Below are 16,366 nucleotides of genomic sequence, written 5' to 3' on the forward strand. Positions count from 1 at the left end.
ATTCAAGATTTCGGAGACGTGAACTGCGGTCATCTCTGCCTCTCCGTGCTCGCGTTTCTCTCTAAAATAAATAACCCTACGGTCGAAGATTTCCAGAAAGCATTGTGGAACCTGAAACAGCATCACTAGGATGGGCGTGTTCCATCTCACGAGCGAATCTTCAATCTTGAAACTCACGCTGCACGACGACATTGTCTATCCTAAATCCGTGGCTCTGCGTGCATTCTACAGCATGTACCTCATACCTAATGTTACGCAGCACAACAACAAAATTAGCGTCGGAAGCGAACACATCGTCGTCACGCCAGGACAATACAATCTTTCCACTTTGCAAGCTCAGTTACCCAAAGGCACATACTTTTCTCAAAATTCGGTCACGCACAGAGTGGAAATCCTGTCGGCGACGGAGACCGTGGACCTGGGCACCATAGGAGAACTTTTAGGTTTCGAGAACGACACCAAACTCGAAGCTGGCATCAAGCACACGGCAACAAATATTCCTAAATTCTTGGCCATAGAGACTCTGAACGTACACTGCAACGTGGCGGAAGGTATGATCACAAAATCTTCGGACGGATTGTTAGGAAGTCACAAGCAGACGGGAATCATAGCCACTTTCAAACCAAGTTCCGAATTCATGGAACCGATCATCTACACGCCCTCTTCGCCGATCTATTTTCCAGTATGCCGCAACCGCATAGACGACATAGAGTTGGTGGTGACGAACGAGAAAGGAGACGTGGTGGATTTCGCAGGTGCCACTACGACGGCCATCGTGGAGATCAACGTATAATAAATAACCATACATGTAAAATGGAGCAAATCGAAAGTTACGAATTGCAATCTTTCCCTCCCAACCGTCGCACGTTCGCCAATCTCAACGAAGCGAACAGGGAGATCGAATACGACCTGGACGTAGGCGACGGGTTCATTCATCCTCACAGAGCGGACCTCTACCTTCAATTCGACGTGGTGAAGAAAGAAAGCGGAGACGCGTTTCCCGCAGCAGCAAATTTGATACTCGTGGACAACTTCGTGCCTCACCTGTTCTCGCAGGTGGAGGTGAGGAAACATAACACCGTTATCGACAGAATAGATTACCCAGGCATCACGTCGACGGCAGTGGGAACGTTGAAATTATCCAAAACGGACGCAGCGTACTACCAGGCCGGGGGATTCGAAGCCGGGACCAAAATATCGACGAGAAGTCACACGGTGCTCTTTCCCATGCGTCTGTTGCCTGGTTTCTTCTCGGACTACAAGGAGATCATGTGGAAGGGAGGACTGAGGGTCACGTTTCGAAGAGCGGCCAACGACAACGACGCACTGATGCGATACGCTACTTTGGGTCCGGACGGCACCACGCCGATAGCCAACACTTTACCCGAAGCAGCCAAGTGCGTCATCCAGAGCATGGAATTGAGAATGCCGGTGGTGGAATACGAAACAAATTACGCCCTCAAGTACAAAGCGGAGATCTTGAAAAGTCCACAGGTACCGATTCACTTTCACAGTTACCAGTGCGTACAGAAGGTGGCATCGGGAAGTCACATGGAATTCGACGTGACAACGCAGTTCAACAGCATACAGTTCGACATGCCAGATTTCGTCGTAGTGCTCTTTCAGACCGGGAGGGACAAGAATCAGGAAAAAGATTCCAGCAAGTTCGACGACTGCAAAATCAAGAACGTTTATCTGAAGAACGGTAGGAACGAAGTGTTCCCGCGCGAGAATTACAACCTCGACGTGACCAAAAACGATTACCTCAAACTTTACGAAGCGTTCTCGGCTTACAAACGCGTGACCGAGGGAAGCGTGGACATGTACTACACGCCCAGCGAGTTCAAAGCACGGAGACCCATGACCGTCATCAACACATCTAAGAGAAAGAAGGTTGTGGTCAACGATCGAACCAACATCAAGGTCGTCTGCGAGTTCCACGATGCCTTGCCCGAGGATACCCTATGCAGTGTCATCCTGATTGCAGAGAAGTCCTTCGCCTACGACGTGAAGAACGAGAGGGTCACAGAGCAGTTTTAACAAGTTTTTTAACATCTTTTCTTGCACAAATAAGAAATTTTTTGTACTAGCACAATCAGTTACAATAGCACAATACGAATTTCACTAGTTCAGATCAGTTACAAATATCAATTTCATTAGTTATCAGATACAATATCTTTTTTTGCACTATAGCACGAGACAATCAGAAAATTTGCACAAAAAAATTTGTTGTTGTTTTTACACGTGAAAATTAACAATAAAATTTCTTTTTTATCGTTTCAGATGCTGTCGAAACATCAAAAACACATACACACACACTAGAAAAATAAGCATGCAACTTTATTTGTAACACACACATATTCTCCATCTTCATCAAGAAAATATTATAATAAACATAATTATTTTTATCTATATCTCACAATAAAACTCTATATCCAAAAATATCACAACATCAAATAACATTAGAGTCGTTAGTACACGTTGCATGCATTACGGAGGTCCTCTGTAGAGTTTCATGGAAGTTTGGGGGAAAAAAAAAAACACGTGAAACCCTACAGAGGTACGGTTATCTAGAGCCGTAGCCGTTAGAACCTTTTTGGGTTGGGCACCACGCACCCTGGCGGGGTTAGGGGCCAGGTATTCTAAAAAACAACAATTATTATTTTGTTTGTTTGTTTGCGTCACAATACATACGCGCGCGCGCGTGTGTGTGTGTGTGTGTGTGTGTGTGTGTGGGACATCGTTCCCTCCCCGAGAGAGAGGTTTACGAAGATCACAATCTATAAACATTTGGTCCCCGGACTTGGAAAATTACAATAAGATGCACTCATCTTTCAAAAGATGAGAAGATGAGAGAATGAAAAAATAAGAGGATGAGAGGATGAGAGGATGAGAGAATGAGAGAATGAGAGATTGAGAGATTGAGAGAATAAGAGGATGAGAAGATGAGAAGATGAGGGGAGAGGTTTACGTAGGTCACAATATATAAACATTTGGTCCCAGACTTGGAAAATTACGATAAGGTACACTCATCTTTCAAAAAATAAGAGGATGAGAAAATAAGAGGATGAGAGAATGAGAGGAGAGGTTTACGAAGATCACAATATATAAACATTTGGTCCCAGACTTGGAAAATTACGATAAGGTACACTCATCTTTCAAAAAATAAGAGGATGAGAAAATAAGAGGATGAGAGGATGAGAGGAAGATGAGAGAATAAGAAGAGGATAAAAAGAGGATGAGAGAAGAATAAGAAGAATGAGAGGGATGAGAAGGATGAGAGGATGAGAGCTCATCTTTCACTCATCACTGCCTTTTTGCCCCCGTGAAACATCGTCAGCGCACTAAATGAGGCGTGGAACAGGAAGAGAAAGTGAGTTTTTCAACTTTTTGTAGTCGTTTGGTCAAGAAATCAAAGTTGTCGTGGGAGTCACAATTTTTATCTACTCTCGTCCAACCATTCATTCTAGCCCCCAATTAAAAGACTAATATACCTTCGCACGGTCAAAATACCGCGGCCATTAAACAAGTGTCATTGGGCAGGTTATACTTCATATAAAACCATGAAGAGATGTTTTTGATAAACAGGCGAGAATAAAATTTTGCCTAATTCCTCTAATTAATTGCCTGCCCGATGGCGCAGTGCTAGTGTCGTCGCCTTGTAATCAAGGGGTCTCGGGTTTGATACCCGGTGGAGGCACATAGTGGTTCGGATCCCACTTTAATCTGTAGGTCCAGTCCCAATTAGCCTTACTGTGCACAAAGTGGACTTAAAACACGAATTCAATCAATTAATCCTCTAATTAATTAATTAAATATACTAATAGAAACATAATTTCCAAATCAAATTAAGAAAATATACAATTAGGTAAACAAGTAAAACTAAAATAAATTATTAATAAAATTCCAAATAAATTATAACAAAATTACAAAAACTAGCAATCTCCAAACCAATAAATATAATAATTCATTATAAAGTTATAACCAATATATTAACCAAAAGCACATCCCCAAGTCATAACTAAACATTAATATTATAATATAAATTAATATAAAAAAATATTAAAACGTAAAACTATATTAAGTATAATTCCCCAATAACTAGATATAAGATAAGTCGAATAACATTTTATTACAAATAATAATTTTAACTGAAAAATATAACACTTGTACCTTAAAATTAACCCTACTAGCTCCTCACCTTTCGAGAAAAAAGATGTTCAATTAAAATTTAATCCTCCCTGATACAAAAGGTACGATTATTAACACCTCCTATAATAATAATCAATATTTCATATATTTAATAAATCCCAACATTGTACTAATAATCTATAACAAACTAATTTATATATACTAAATATATAACCAAAACCCATAAAATTCCTTTCATACATAATCAACTTATAAAGAAAATCAAATAGTAATAGAACCCCTATCAAAATATATCGAATCGCACGACTAATTATTCAATGTAAATGAATACCCTACCTAATAGGAATATTTTGATATTAAACAAACCAGGCACACCTTCCGGTACACCTACTATGTTACGACTTATCTCACCTATATAAATGAGAGCGACGGGCGATGTGTACATACCCTAGAGCTAATAAACCAAAATGCTTCTCTAAAACAAAATTACGATTAAATCCAATTTCAAATATATTTTCAACATACCATCCAAAACAATATAATGAAACCCATCTCCACCCATTAATAAGCTGCACCTTGACGTGAAATATATTACAAGAGAAAAAAAGAATATATATATTTAAATCCTCAAATTACGGCGGTATACAAACTGATATTTTACAATAATAGGCCAAATAAAACGTGGAATATCGATCACGGAACAGGTTCCTCTAAATAGAATAAAGCACCGCCAAATTCTTTGAGTTTCAAGACCATAACTAATACTACTCAGACTAAATTTACAATCATAATAATAGGGTATCTAATCCTAGTTTAATACACCACCTTTATAGAATTAATAAAAATAAAGAACAAATTATATTAAAAATTTCACCTAATAAATAAAATATAAACAACCAAAAATTAATTATTACTACAATTAAGCCAACAACCCTCCATTTATGTCCCCAAGTCTAACCGCGGCAGCTGGCACGAATTTAGCCGGACAAATAATTACTAAAAATTAAAATCCTGTAATCTAACTTATATTAAAATAAACAAACTCACGCACTGCGAACCATCAAACTCAATTATACCGTCTCAATCCATAAAAAAAATTACGGAAATTTTACCTCTCCTTAACAAATACATATGTGAAATTTAATTAAGGAGATTTAATAAAACTTTAATTTAAGTTATAAAGAGAGGTTCTTATTATTACATAATATGCATTATATTAAATTAAACTATAATTAGAAACTATTTCACGAAAATTTCCCCCATTTTTAATTATTCTCACTTTCCCATACTATATAGAACACATTTTTTCCCTCAAAATTGTGTTCTATATAGATATATTAACTTCTTTTTTTCTCTAGATTCGATAAATATTAAAACTACATATTGAGTAAGTCAATTACTTTAAGTTAGATACAAATACTTCCAAAAATTAAATAAAATTAAAAACAATACTGAAGTATTTTATATTTTTTAATAAATAGATTCTACTTATTAATCATAAAAATGAAAGTCCAATAAATAATTTTCTTAACCCACTACTATAACTAACATATAAATAAGATATCTGAAAAAAGATTACCATGATAGGGTAAAGTATACATGAAACCTTACATGTTAACATAACATAAATATTTTATAATTGAAAGAATTAAACTTTCACCATTGGTATCAAACCCCATAGTGCATCATACACCAAAATATAATAAAAAGGTAAGCTAATTAAACTAGAGGGCTCATACCCCACATATGAAGGTTCATAATTAATCCTTCCCTTTTTAATGCTCACAACCCCTAAAAAAATAATATTCCTATTGACCCTCACAATAGGAACCCTCCTTTCTATTTCTTCCACCTCATGATATGGAGCCTGATTAGGCTTAGAAATTAATTTAATATCTTTTATTCCATTAATTTCGACATGGCTGAGATGGAATCCTTTTTCCCTGACGGAGTCATTTCAAGAGGATTATGGCCTTCCAGGTCACCGGATTTGACTCCACCAGACTTTTACCTGTGGGGTCACCTGAAAGGTAAGGTCTATCGTGACAATCCACGCACCCTCCATGAGTTACGGGAGAACATCCGCTGTGAAATCCAGGCAGTGACACCCGACGTTCTGGCAGACACATTTACAAACTTGCAACGTCGTGTTCAAAAGTGTTTAGACGCTGGGGGAGGACATTTCCAGCACCTCATGAATTTCATTTCATTTCTCACATATACAGGTATATCCGGTACGAATTTTGTTTCATTTCCTCTCCACCTACCCTTTTTACACAACAATTTCTGGGGCTACCTTCGAGTGAGACACCCTGTATTTATAATAATTAGTAACACGTATAATTTAATTCATAAATATATTATTTCTTTAAACATGGAATTATCATGGCTGTTCAGTGCTGCTGGTATGAGAAAATTAAGAGAAATTTGTTACTCTGCAGAACACAGTACTATTCTAATACTTCTAAGAATTCAATGTAAAAAGTAAGCACCAAGCTGTACGCCGTATGACAGCCTTTGTCTAAGCGACTTCGTTGCTGATTGTCATGACGGGGGCCAGTGGCTGCGATTGGGTTCCAAAACAGTGGGGCAAGGACAGTTTACTTTCCCTTGGTAGATAAGGTTTAGCATGATGCGGGGGCAAAAGTGGCAAAAAGTGGGGGGCAACTGCCCCCCATAATCGCCGTTACAGTCGGTGGGTGGGGATCTATGGGTCAGTTGAATTTCTCTATTAATTTGGACAATAATATTGTAACTCTACAATTGGAAGTTTAGGTTTAGCTGCAATACTACCATAGCAATACCGACCTCCTTCGCGGAGTGGTTAGCGCAGCTCGCTACGGCTCCAGCGGTCCCTGGTTCGAATCCCGACTTGGCCATGGATGTTCTTTGTATGTTCCCTTCATCAGTTTCATCATATCATTACTCATCCTCATCGTCGCGATTAACCAAAAGGGGCAGAAATGCGATGTAAAATAAAGCAAACCAAACTAAAATCAATTTCCAGAGAGAGTCGAGGAATAAGGCATTGGGAACTAAGACCAAGTTCTTGCATTTGCTTAATATGTTGTTTCCTGTTTTTTAAAGCAGGTGTTCATGCAGCCATGGATAATGTTTGAGAGATTCTTTGTTGATTTAGTTAGTCTGCCAACCCTGAACTTGGGAGAGACGGCATCAACACGTCAGATTGATTGATTGATTTAGTTGGTGTTTTAAGTCCACTTTATGCACAGTAAGGCTGATCGGGACAGGGCCTATAGTTTTAAAGTGGGATCCGAACCACTATGTGCCTCCACCGGGTATCGTACCCGGGACCCCTTGATTACAAGGCGACGACGCAACCACTACGTCATCCGGGAGGCCCCAATACGTCAAATAATTCGACAAGGAAGGACTGTTTATGCCAACGTCACCCTGGAAATGTATGATAACATTTTTGAGGAGAGTGAAAGCCTTCACGTTAGCTCATGCTTGGTTATTTTCTCTTGAGGTGTGTGAGGATTTATTCGATTATACAAAGTTTTCCATGCCTGTTTCTGCGTCAGAAATTCTAGGGTGTTCGGGAAAAGAACAAGTCAAAAAATGAAATTTTACAGCAGGCAGTTATTTATGATAATTCTCTTAATAGGAAACATTGCATATATGATATACATAGTATTAGATCATCACTGTTAAGAATCTTTACACATGGATTGATTTAAATCAGGTGATTAAAAAAAATCATTGATTTAAATCACTTTAAATAAATAATTTATAGAATAATGTACGTAAGTTGGTTGATTTCGTGTTTTAAGTCCACTTTATTCACAGTAAGGCTAATCGGGACTGGACCTACTGTTGAAAGTGGAATCCGGACGAGTACGTGCCCCCACCGGGTATCGAACCCGGGACCCCTTGATTACAAGGCGACGACGCTAGCACTGCGCCATCGGGGAGGCCCTAATGTACGTACGGATTTTGTAAATATCAGAATCGCTTTTGGTGAAAGTACATTGATCTCGTAACCATTTAATTGTGTTTATTACACTCTAAGAAAGGAAAACAAAGCAAACAAAATATATGTACTGATGGGGTGAAACTCATACGAAAGGAAATGTAATATGTAAACTGTAAACACACTTAAACTTCTCTTGATTTAAAATTCAAAAAACTAATATAGGCAAAATAGCAAACATTCTGTGTAGAAAAATATGCATGTTACACCGTAAATACTGTCATTATCATTAAACTGTAAATAAACATGGCAGTTGATATTTTCCAAACTATCATTAAAAAAAAATTCAAAATTCAGCTACAGAGACTATATAAATGCTTTAAGTCACAGTTATGGAATACATCCAGAATGTTTTATTTTCACTGGAAGAAAAGATACTGAAATTATTATAGTTTCATTAACACACTCAAGAAACAAATCCATCTAGTAGGTTCATATGTACAGTATCAGAAACAGAAAAATGTATATTTACAATTTTTTTGTTTGCGTTAATCAAACTGTTCAAATATTTTACAGGGCCGTTTACTAGAAAAAGCTTTTCTATAAAAGACATGTATCTATATGTATGGTGCCCAAAACCATACAAGCAATTTAAGCGTGTTGTTAAAAAAAAAAAAAAAACGATTTAAATTTTTAAAAAACGAATTATGTAAAAAAGATCATCAAAAATGATTTTTTTAAATGAAAATTATGATTTCTATCCACCCTGACACATGCCCAATATAAAATTATATTTACAATATTTTCTTTAATTGATTCAGTATGACTTATACTCTGTCCCGGGAATCTCTGGAGCAAGGCCGCGCACAAGGGCAAAGAAGGGGAGAGAGCGAATGGGCGGAGCTGAAGCAGTAGACGCTGCTGCAAAGGCTGGTAACTGCAGTCGCTTTTCCCCCCACCCCGCAATCACGCTCCCTCGCACGTGTTCATTTATCGAGCCGTCTCGCGTCATTACTTGCGCAGATATTGGTTTTCGTTCGCTCGCTCTAGAGATTCCCGGGACAGAGTGTAATGAACGCGTGCGAGGGAACGGGATTACGTGGAGGGGATGAGCGAATGCAGATTCCAGCCTTTCCAGCAGCATGTAGCTACTCCTTTGCTCCGTGCTTCCATATTTTATTCGCTTCTATTTATTCCATTTTTCGTTTCAACTCCATGGGACGCGAGGCCCCTTTAGGCGCGAGGCCCCGGGCGGTCGCCCACTTCGCCCACCCCTTGCTACGCCACTGTCCCGAACACCCTATAATTTATGAAGAACTGTACTTATTGATTTGTTGTTTTAAGTCCACTTTATGCACAGATAGGTTAATCGGGGCGAACGAACCAGTATGTACTTCCACTGGGTATTGAACCCGGGGCTCATTGATTATAAGGAGACGACGTCACCACTACACCATCGGGGAGGCCCTTTTCTCTCTCACTCTTTCTAGAAAGATATTACCTGTGAGAGCCATTAATTAATTTTCGAATTTCATACATGGATTGAACCGGCCAAAGAAAAAAAAAATCAAATATCGCAATGAACGAGGCTTCAAATGAAATTAACCTGGTGTGAATGTATCTCCCTAATGTTACAAGCAATATAAATTTGGGTTGAGTCACTTTTGAAACACTCTGTACTTTGGCTCACGGTTGCCACGTGTTTCTTGTCTACCTTATCCAAACAGTTGATGCTTATGAGAGAATACTTCATTTTTTACTTTTATTTTTTGTAAATAGGAATATTTTCGGCGGGAGAGGAACCAATCACAATAAAAAATCGCACTTTCCCATGGAAAGAACGTTGTATATTCATTTTAGTGTAGTTTACGTGATACACAACACATGCAGTCTTATAGTCTACTCCTCATCACTATTTGGAAGTGAGGTACGCTCAAAGTAAATTTGCTGTCTGAATATTAAGTATACAGATATAAATGTGGTCTCATTTCAAGAACCAGGAATGTGAAATGTTTAATTTTTATAAAGAGACCAAATTTTGCAATCAAAATGTACAGTTTTAAGTTTTACACCAACGACAACAAAGTTCCTTTTTCTACACCTTGAACCATGGGAAAGTTGAACTTTTCCTTTGGAGATAAATTTATATAAAAATTGCTTACCACCTGACAAGTTGCAAATCTCATCGATAAGGCACTCATGCCATTTATTTTAATAATACTTTATTCATCACCTTCGACCTTAGAGAATCCCCAACCTTTTCACCAGAGAAAATTTGAAATTGTTCACACTGGAGTAATTTTAACCCATACTATGTACGTAACAATCTAAATTGCTTTCCGCCTAGAAGGTTGCACGTTAAGTAGGCATGGGTGAGAGAGGAAATGTCATTTGTAACAATAAAGGTTGTTTCTCCATCTTGGTCAAAGGAACATAATCAACCACTATGAACTGATATTGCAATTACTGCACTCATTTTATCCCTTACTAAGTATGAAAGTTAGTTCGTTATTTTTCGTTGTTTTTCTTCAACTTTTGGCTAATCGCGACGATAAGGAGGAGTGTTGATTAGATGAAATTGATGAAAGGGCACTCACAAAGAACACCTATTTTCATGCACTTGCGGTATAGTGATTCATTATCATTCAGACACACTAGCATATTAATCACATAAAAATAAATCATTCGGAAAACAGGACTACAATATCAATGAATGATCACAGATGCTCTATTCACTTGCTAAAACAGGTGATTGTGGATAATTATAATAATAATTTTCCGTGCCACTGATTTCTATCATATGTGGTTGTAGTTGCTCTGACTTCCTGGTTCATTCTTTTCAGCCGCGGCAGGTCTTTTTTTCTCAGAAGTGAAGAATGGATAACAGGGGAGTCTTAAGCTGGACACCCAGTGTATAAGAAGATACATTAAACTGTTCACCTACCTTCACGGACGACTTCAGCTGCTTCGTTGCGATCTTGGTAACGACGCACTAGAGGTTGTGGAGGAGCATTCTGTTCTTCAGCTGCAAATAAATTAAGATATTTTAGCAATAATCCTTGTAAATAAAATTCAGATGCAATATATTTTCAACAAATAGGACTCTGGAGTTTCTGTTTTACGGAGAACTTATGAAAACCTGAAAAACTTTCAGAAATTTAATGAAATACAAGTTGATGTAGCTATGTTTTGGCAATTTGTTTAATAAATCCAGTTTTATACTACGTAACCTATATATCTAAGTCAGATTAACACTTGTGTTTGTCAACCAAATAACGAAGAAATTTGCTACTGTTCAATCCAACGAAAAATGCCATTGTAACTTTTCAATTTTAAAGCTACCTAAGCTGGTAACAAATCTCCCCCCCCCCCAATCTCTCTTTCTCTCCCACACAAACTCCAGACCTGGTGGATCTTGGCGTATTCCATCACCAGCCCCCAGTCCTCTCTATTTCTTGCTTTATCTCTCCAGTTCCTAACTCTCATCTACGGTAGATCCACCATTATATCGTCCATCCACCTTAGCCTTGGTAATCTCTCCGTCCACTCTGGTAGAACCTTCCCTGCTGTATTCTTTTTAATTCGATGCCGGCCCCCGTGGCGGAGTGGTTAGCCCTACGACGCCAGGGGTTCCGGGTTCGAATCCTGGCCTGAGCATGGATGTTTGTGAGTGTCCACTCATCTCCATCTTCGCAAATTAGCCAAAAGTGGCACAAGAAGCGAAGGAAAATAAAACAAATCAATCAATCAATATCTTCCAGAGAGCTCATGATGTGGAAAGATTCACAAGGGTCGGGTAACACCTCTGGCTCAAATTACAGTTCCAATAAAGCAGTTTTGAAATCGCACTTAAAAGAACCACCTGATAAATTTATTTTCTTTGCTATATGCATGAAATGATAAAAATATGACTGAGGTCGTACGATTTTCAGCTTTATAGAAATTCTTCACTGTGTCCAAATTAAGTTATACTAGTTATAGCACCATTAAGCCTTGCTTCCATGATTATGAAAAAATAAATATGCTGACCAAGGCAGTAATTTATTTTATTAAAAACATAAATTAAACGTAACGTTTCAACCTTCTAGCAAGGTCTTCTTCAGACTCTGTATCAAGTACAAAAGTAACAAGATACAAAAACAGGGCATTATATATACACAAACATTACTCCCTCCAGACTATTAGAAAGTTGTTCTGGAACTATCTAGCAGGTGGCTTTCCCTTGTCAACTGTACTTTCAGCTAAAAGGCTAAACATATTTACTTCCATATAGAATGTGGTTGGGCTTTATATCTCACGCTCTTTTTCCTTCATTCTTCTTCCTTCTTCTATCCTCTTTCTCTCTTGTCCTTTCCACTCTTTCTAACACCTTCTTCCATTCTTTGTTTAACTCCTTACGGGGAAGACCACAGAAAAGATATGCAAAGTGCTTAGGAAAGCGGGAATTAAAACTTACAGGAAGGGAGGGAGAAGCATCTTAGGAATAGCGAAGAATGCAAACAAGAAAAAGGAAAACAGAGAAGAGGACGAGGAAGGGATTATCTACGAAGTGAAATGTAAAGAATGTCAGAGTGTGTACATAGGAGAAACGAAAAAAAGGCTGAAAGACAGGTTGAAACAACATAGGGATGATGTACGAGTTAAGAGAGAGAGAAATGCGATGTTTAAACACACGAGAGAAACAGGACATGACATAGAGTGGGATGAGGCTAAGCAGATAGGAAGGGAGAAGAGAATGCTAGTGAGAAAATGGATGGAATCCAAGGAACTAGAGAAGAAAGGTGAAGAAGACACACTGAACTGGAATGGGGGACTGAAGTTAAACAAAGAATGGAAGAAGGTGTTAGAAATAGTGGAAAGGACAAGAGAGAAAGAGGAGAGGAGAAGGAAGAAAAATGTAGGAAAAAGAGCGTGAGATATAAAGCCCAACCACGTTGTATATGGAAGTAAATATGTTTAACCTTTTAGGTGAAAGTACAGTTGACAAGGGAAAGCCAACTGCTAGAAAGTTCCAGAACAACTTTCTAATAGTCTGGAGGGAGATGTTTGTGTGTATATATAATGCCCTGTTTTGTATCTTGTTACTTTTGTACTTGATACAGAGTCTGAAGAAGACTTTGCTAGAATGTTAGAACGTTACGTTTAGTTTATGTTTTTAATAAAATAAATTACTGTCTTGGTCAGCATATTTATTTTTTCATTAGTTATACTAGTGTATATATTCGGTTCGTAAAAATGATTTAACTTGCCTTGCTGAGCTGCTTCCATTCCATCCTCTTCGTCCTGAGGAGGTGCTTCCTGAAGGAAAACGCGCATCAATCTTGGAAGGAATACAGGAGCATTTTGACCTTGCTCTCCATCTTGGCCTTGTTGTTCTGGCTGATCATTTGATTCGATTATATGCTAAAAGAGAAAAATACGGTCACTGATATACTATTTCATGCGTGGTAAAGCAATCAAATTGCATAATATTCATATATATATAAAGGTATAGACTTCACCTGCACATTGCAACAAGCCATGGAGACCAATATGTGGTGTGGAAGCAGAGGTTCGAGATATTCACGATCTCGACCATCGTTCGCTCGTAAGGCTGGAGCACTAACCACTTGGCTACGCGAGATCTCTTGAAAGAAAATGACAGTGACAGAGAGAAAAAGAGCAAGTCAATGTAAGAAAGAGGGAGAAGGTGAGAGAGAGAGAGGAAATAGAGACAGGGAGAGAAAACGAAAGAGAGAGTGACAGTGATGGTGTAAGAGCTAAGTGAGAAGAAGACAGAGGGAGAGATGAGGAGAAGAAAGAAGAAGGGGAAACTAGTGAAGAAATGTGGAGAGAGAGACAGATAAGTAGAGAAATACTAAAGATAATAAAGAAAACGAGGGAGTGAAAGAGAAAGAGAGAGAAAGAAACACAAAGGGAGGAAATTCAAGAAAGTCAGATTGAGAGATTTGGAAATAGGTGTGAAGAAGCGAGAGAGAAGAAGGTGGAAAGAAGAAAAGGCGAGCGCCCTGACGGAGTAAACTGGAGAGATAGAGAGAAGAGAGGGAGGGAGTAAAAGAGAGTAAAAAATGATAAGTAAGTAAAAAAAGAGAAATTGCGAGAAGAAATGAAAAATGAGAGAAGAAGGAGAGATATGGAGAAAGAGAGAGAAAGAGAGAGAGAGAGAAGGGATATCTTAGAAGCTATAGAAAGAGCCAAAGAGAACAAGGAGCGACGGATGAAAGAAGGAGAAAGAGGAAGACACAAAAAATAAACTTTATACACAATACAATAACTTTTTCCGACTACCAGTGCAAAGGAATCTTGGTGACAACGTTTTTAATGGAATATACATATATTTATGAACTTTAGAAACAAAATTCAAAGTGATATGTCGATTTGAATCTGAGATATAATTTTTTTCTGTTAAGCACTGTAGGCTACCACCATGGCCTCGGCAATGACCGATCCGTCCAAAATTATGAAAATTTTGCCTCCTGTCTATGAGGCCTACAGAAGAAAACTTTTTCATGTGTATTACCAAATACACCAAGTTTAATTGAAATCTGAATCGGTGTGTATCATTATGAAATTTTGCTGGGTGATTTGATGTTGAATAAGCCGTGGGCAAGATTGATAACAATACTTTTTTTATGTATAATGTATTGAGGAATTTTGGGAGGCAGACAGTGCCCCTCTCCAAGTCTACGCCTATGGGTGGCCTTGCTTTGAAGTAACTAGAGCAGTAAGTAACTAAACTAGAAACTAGCGAAGAAGTTTCACAATATACAAAATTCTTTGTCCAATCCGATGGTTGTTCCCGTCCTCCAGTGACACCATGTTTGATTAAATTGAAAATAAAATTTGAGTTTTCGATCCTTGGTGGTAGGACTAGCGTCCTTGTCGTATGCGCACGTATCAGACTTCTAAAGTTGACAACTAAAGATTTGCAACCTCGCATTAATTTCCACAATCCCTAAATCCATTACAGTAGGTTGAGAACTTGATAAATGCTTCAACACTTGCAAAAATATCCCGTAGCTGATGAAGTTATAACACGCATCCATTATCCAGATCAAAAACCTATTTCAAATGTCGATAATGCTGAAAAAGGATATGATGTGAACAAGTATTGGATAAAAATCGAATAAAGTCGATACTCACAGGAAAATTGCCTTCCATGATCACGATTCTGTGGTCCTAATCCGGTAACAACGCACAGAGCACTTTACTAACTTAGCACCTTAAACACTAGCGAACTGCACTGGAGCACTGGAACAAGCAGTGATAGGTCGTTCGTGGTCAAGCCCTTTAAAAGTAACGACTCCCTCTTGCGAGCGGTGAATGACTCGTTCACTAGAAATGAAGGACACGTTCAAAGAGTCGTGTGTGTGTGCGTGTGTGCCGCGACTCCCTATCCGCCATGCAATTACTCCCACGTAATTTGCGCCATACAAAATATGCACATTTGTATATTCGCCTTGCGGAAGGAAGCCGGGGGATTCGCGTTCCCATTCAAAAGGGCAAGACGACAACAATGAGCAATTCCACATTCTAATTTCTTGCTGCAGCAAAGGCATTTGTTTTCGCAACATTAGAGTTGTTATAAAGACTCTCGGTCACGGATGTGGCAAATAAAACCCCAAAATTCACATTTTCCTCATCCTTAAAAGATCCTGGAGTGTTTAAAATGTCTACCCTCCTCGGCACGCCCCTTTTTCAATGTGTAATCGTAAAAGATATTCCATGTCTTGGTGTGTCCTTTATAGCATCCTGCGGGAAGAAATTAGCTTTAGACGAAGGCATCTTCCTTGGCATTTGTCCTAACATTTTAGCTACGATCGAATTCGACCGTGAATCTTGATGCCATAGCAAATTCAATGGTATACTTCCCAGATAGAATAGGACCTAATTTGCTTACGATTTGGCGTAGCATAACCAATAAGAAGCGAGCTCAAGGTCACTAGTGCAATGTAGTGGCGGCAAACTAAAGAATGTATTACTTCACACATGGGCAGATATATAGTTCAAGTAAGGGGTGGGGGGTTCAACATTTGGTACAATTAGGGTTCCTATATTTCATAAGTAAAAATTCGGGACACTACTGACCGGAAGCTTGTTGTGGAGTGGGGGCTGGACCCGATAAAGTTGTATGTATGTACAACATAATTGTTATTTACATTTATACAGTCCCAGTATCATATTATTTAAACTTATTAAAAAACAGAAATTCACTTCGAAGTATATCACTTACCTTGCAATTCCTTTTCGGTGCCAAATGAACTAAGTTGCTTTCTCACA

General features: G+C 38.4%; 1 protein-coding gene across 1 annotated transcript in view; it reads right to left on the minus strand.

Annotated features, from left to right (window-relative positions):
- Window positions 1-15,322, minus strand: part of LOC145982115 (uncharacterized) — a 169,619-nt gene extending 154,297 nt beyond the window's left edge. The window contains exons 1-3 of the mRNA XM_083115684.1: window positions 15,230-15,322; window positions 13,336-13,489; window positions 11,031-11,111 (exon numbers count right to left, since the gene is read on the minus strand). Of these exons, the coding sequence (XP_082971810.1) occupies window positions 11,031-11,111; window positions 13,336-13,489; window positions 15,230-15,247 (253 nt within the window). The 5' untranslated portion in view covers window positions 15,248-15,322. The remainder of the gene's footprint in view (window positions 1-11,030; window positions 11,112-13,335; window positions 13,490-15,229) is intronic.
- Between the last annotated feature and the right edge of the window lie 1,044 nt (window positions 15,323-16,366).

Source organism: Lepisma saccharinum, chromosome 2, assembly GCF_977018435.1.
Source record: "Lepisma saccharinum chromosome 2, izLepSacc3.1, whole genome shotgun sequence".
Lineage (NCBI taxonomy): Eukaryota > Metazoa > Arthropoda > Insecta > Zygentoma > Lepismatidae > Lepisma > Lepisma saccharinum.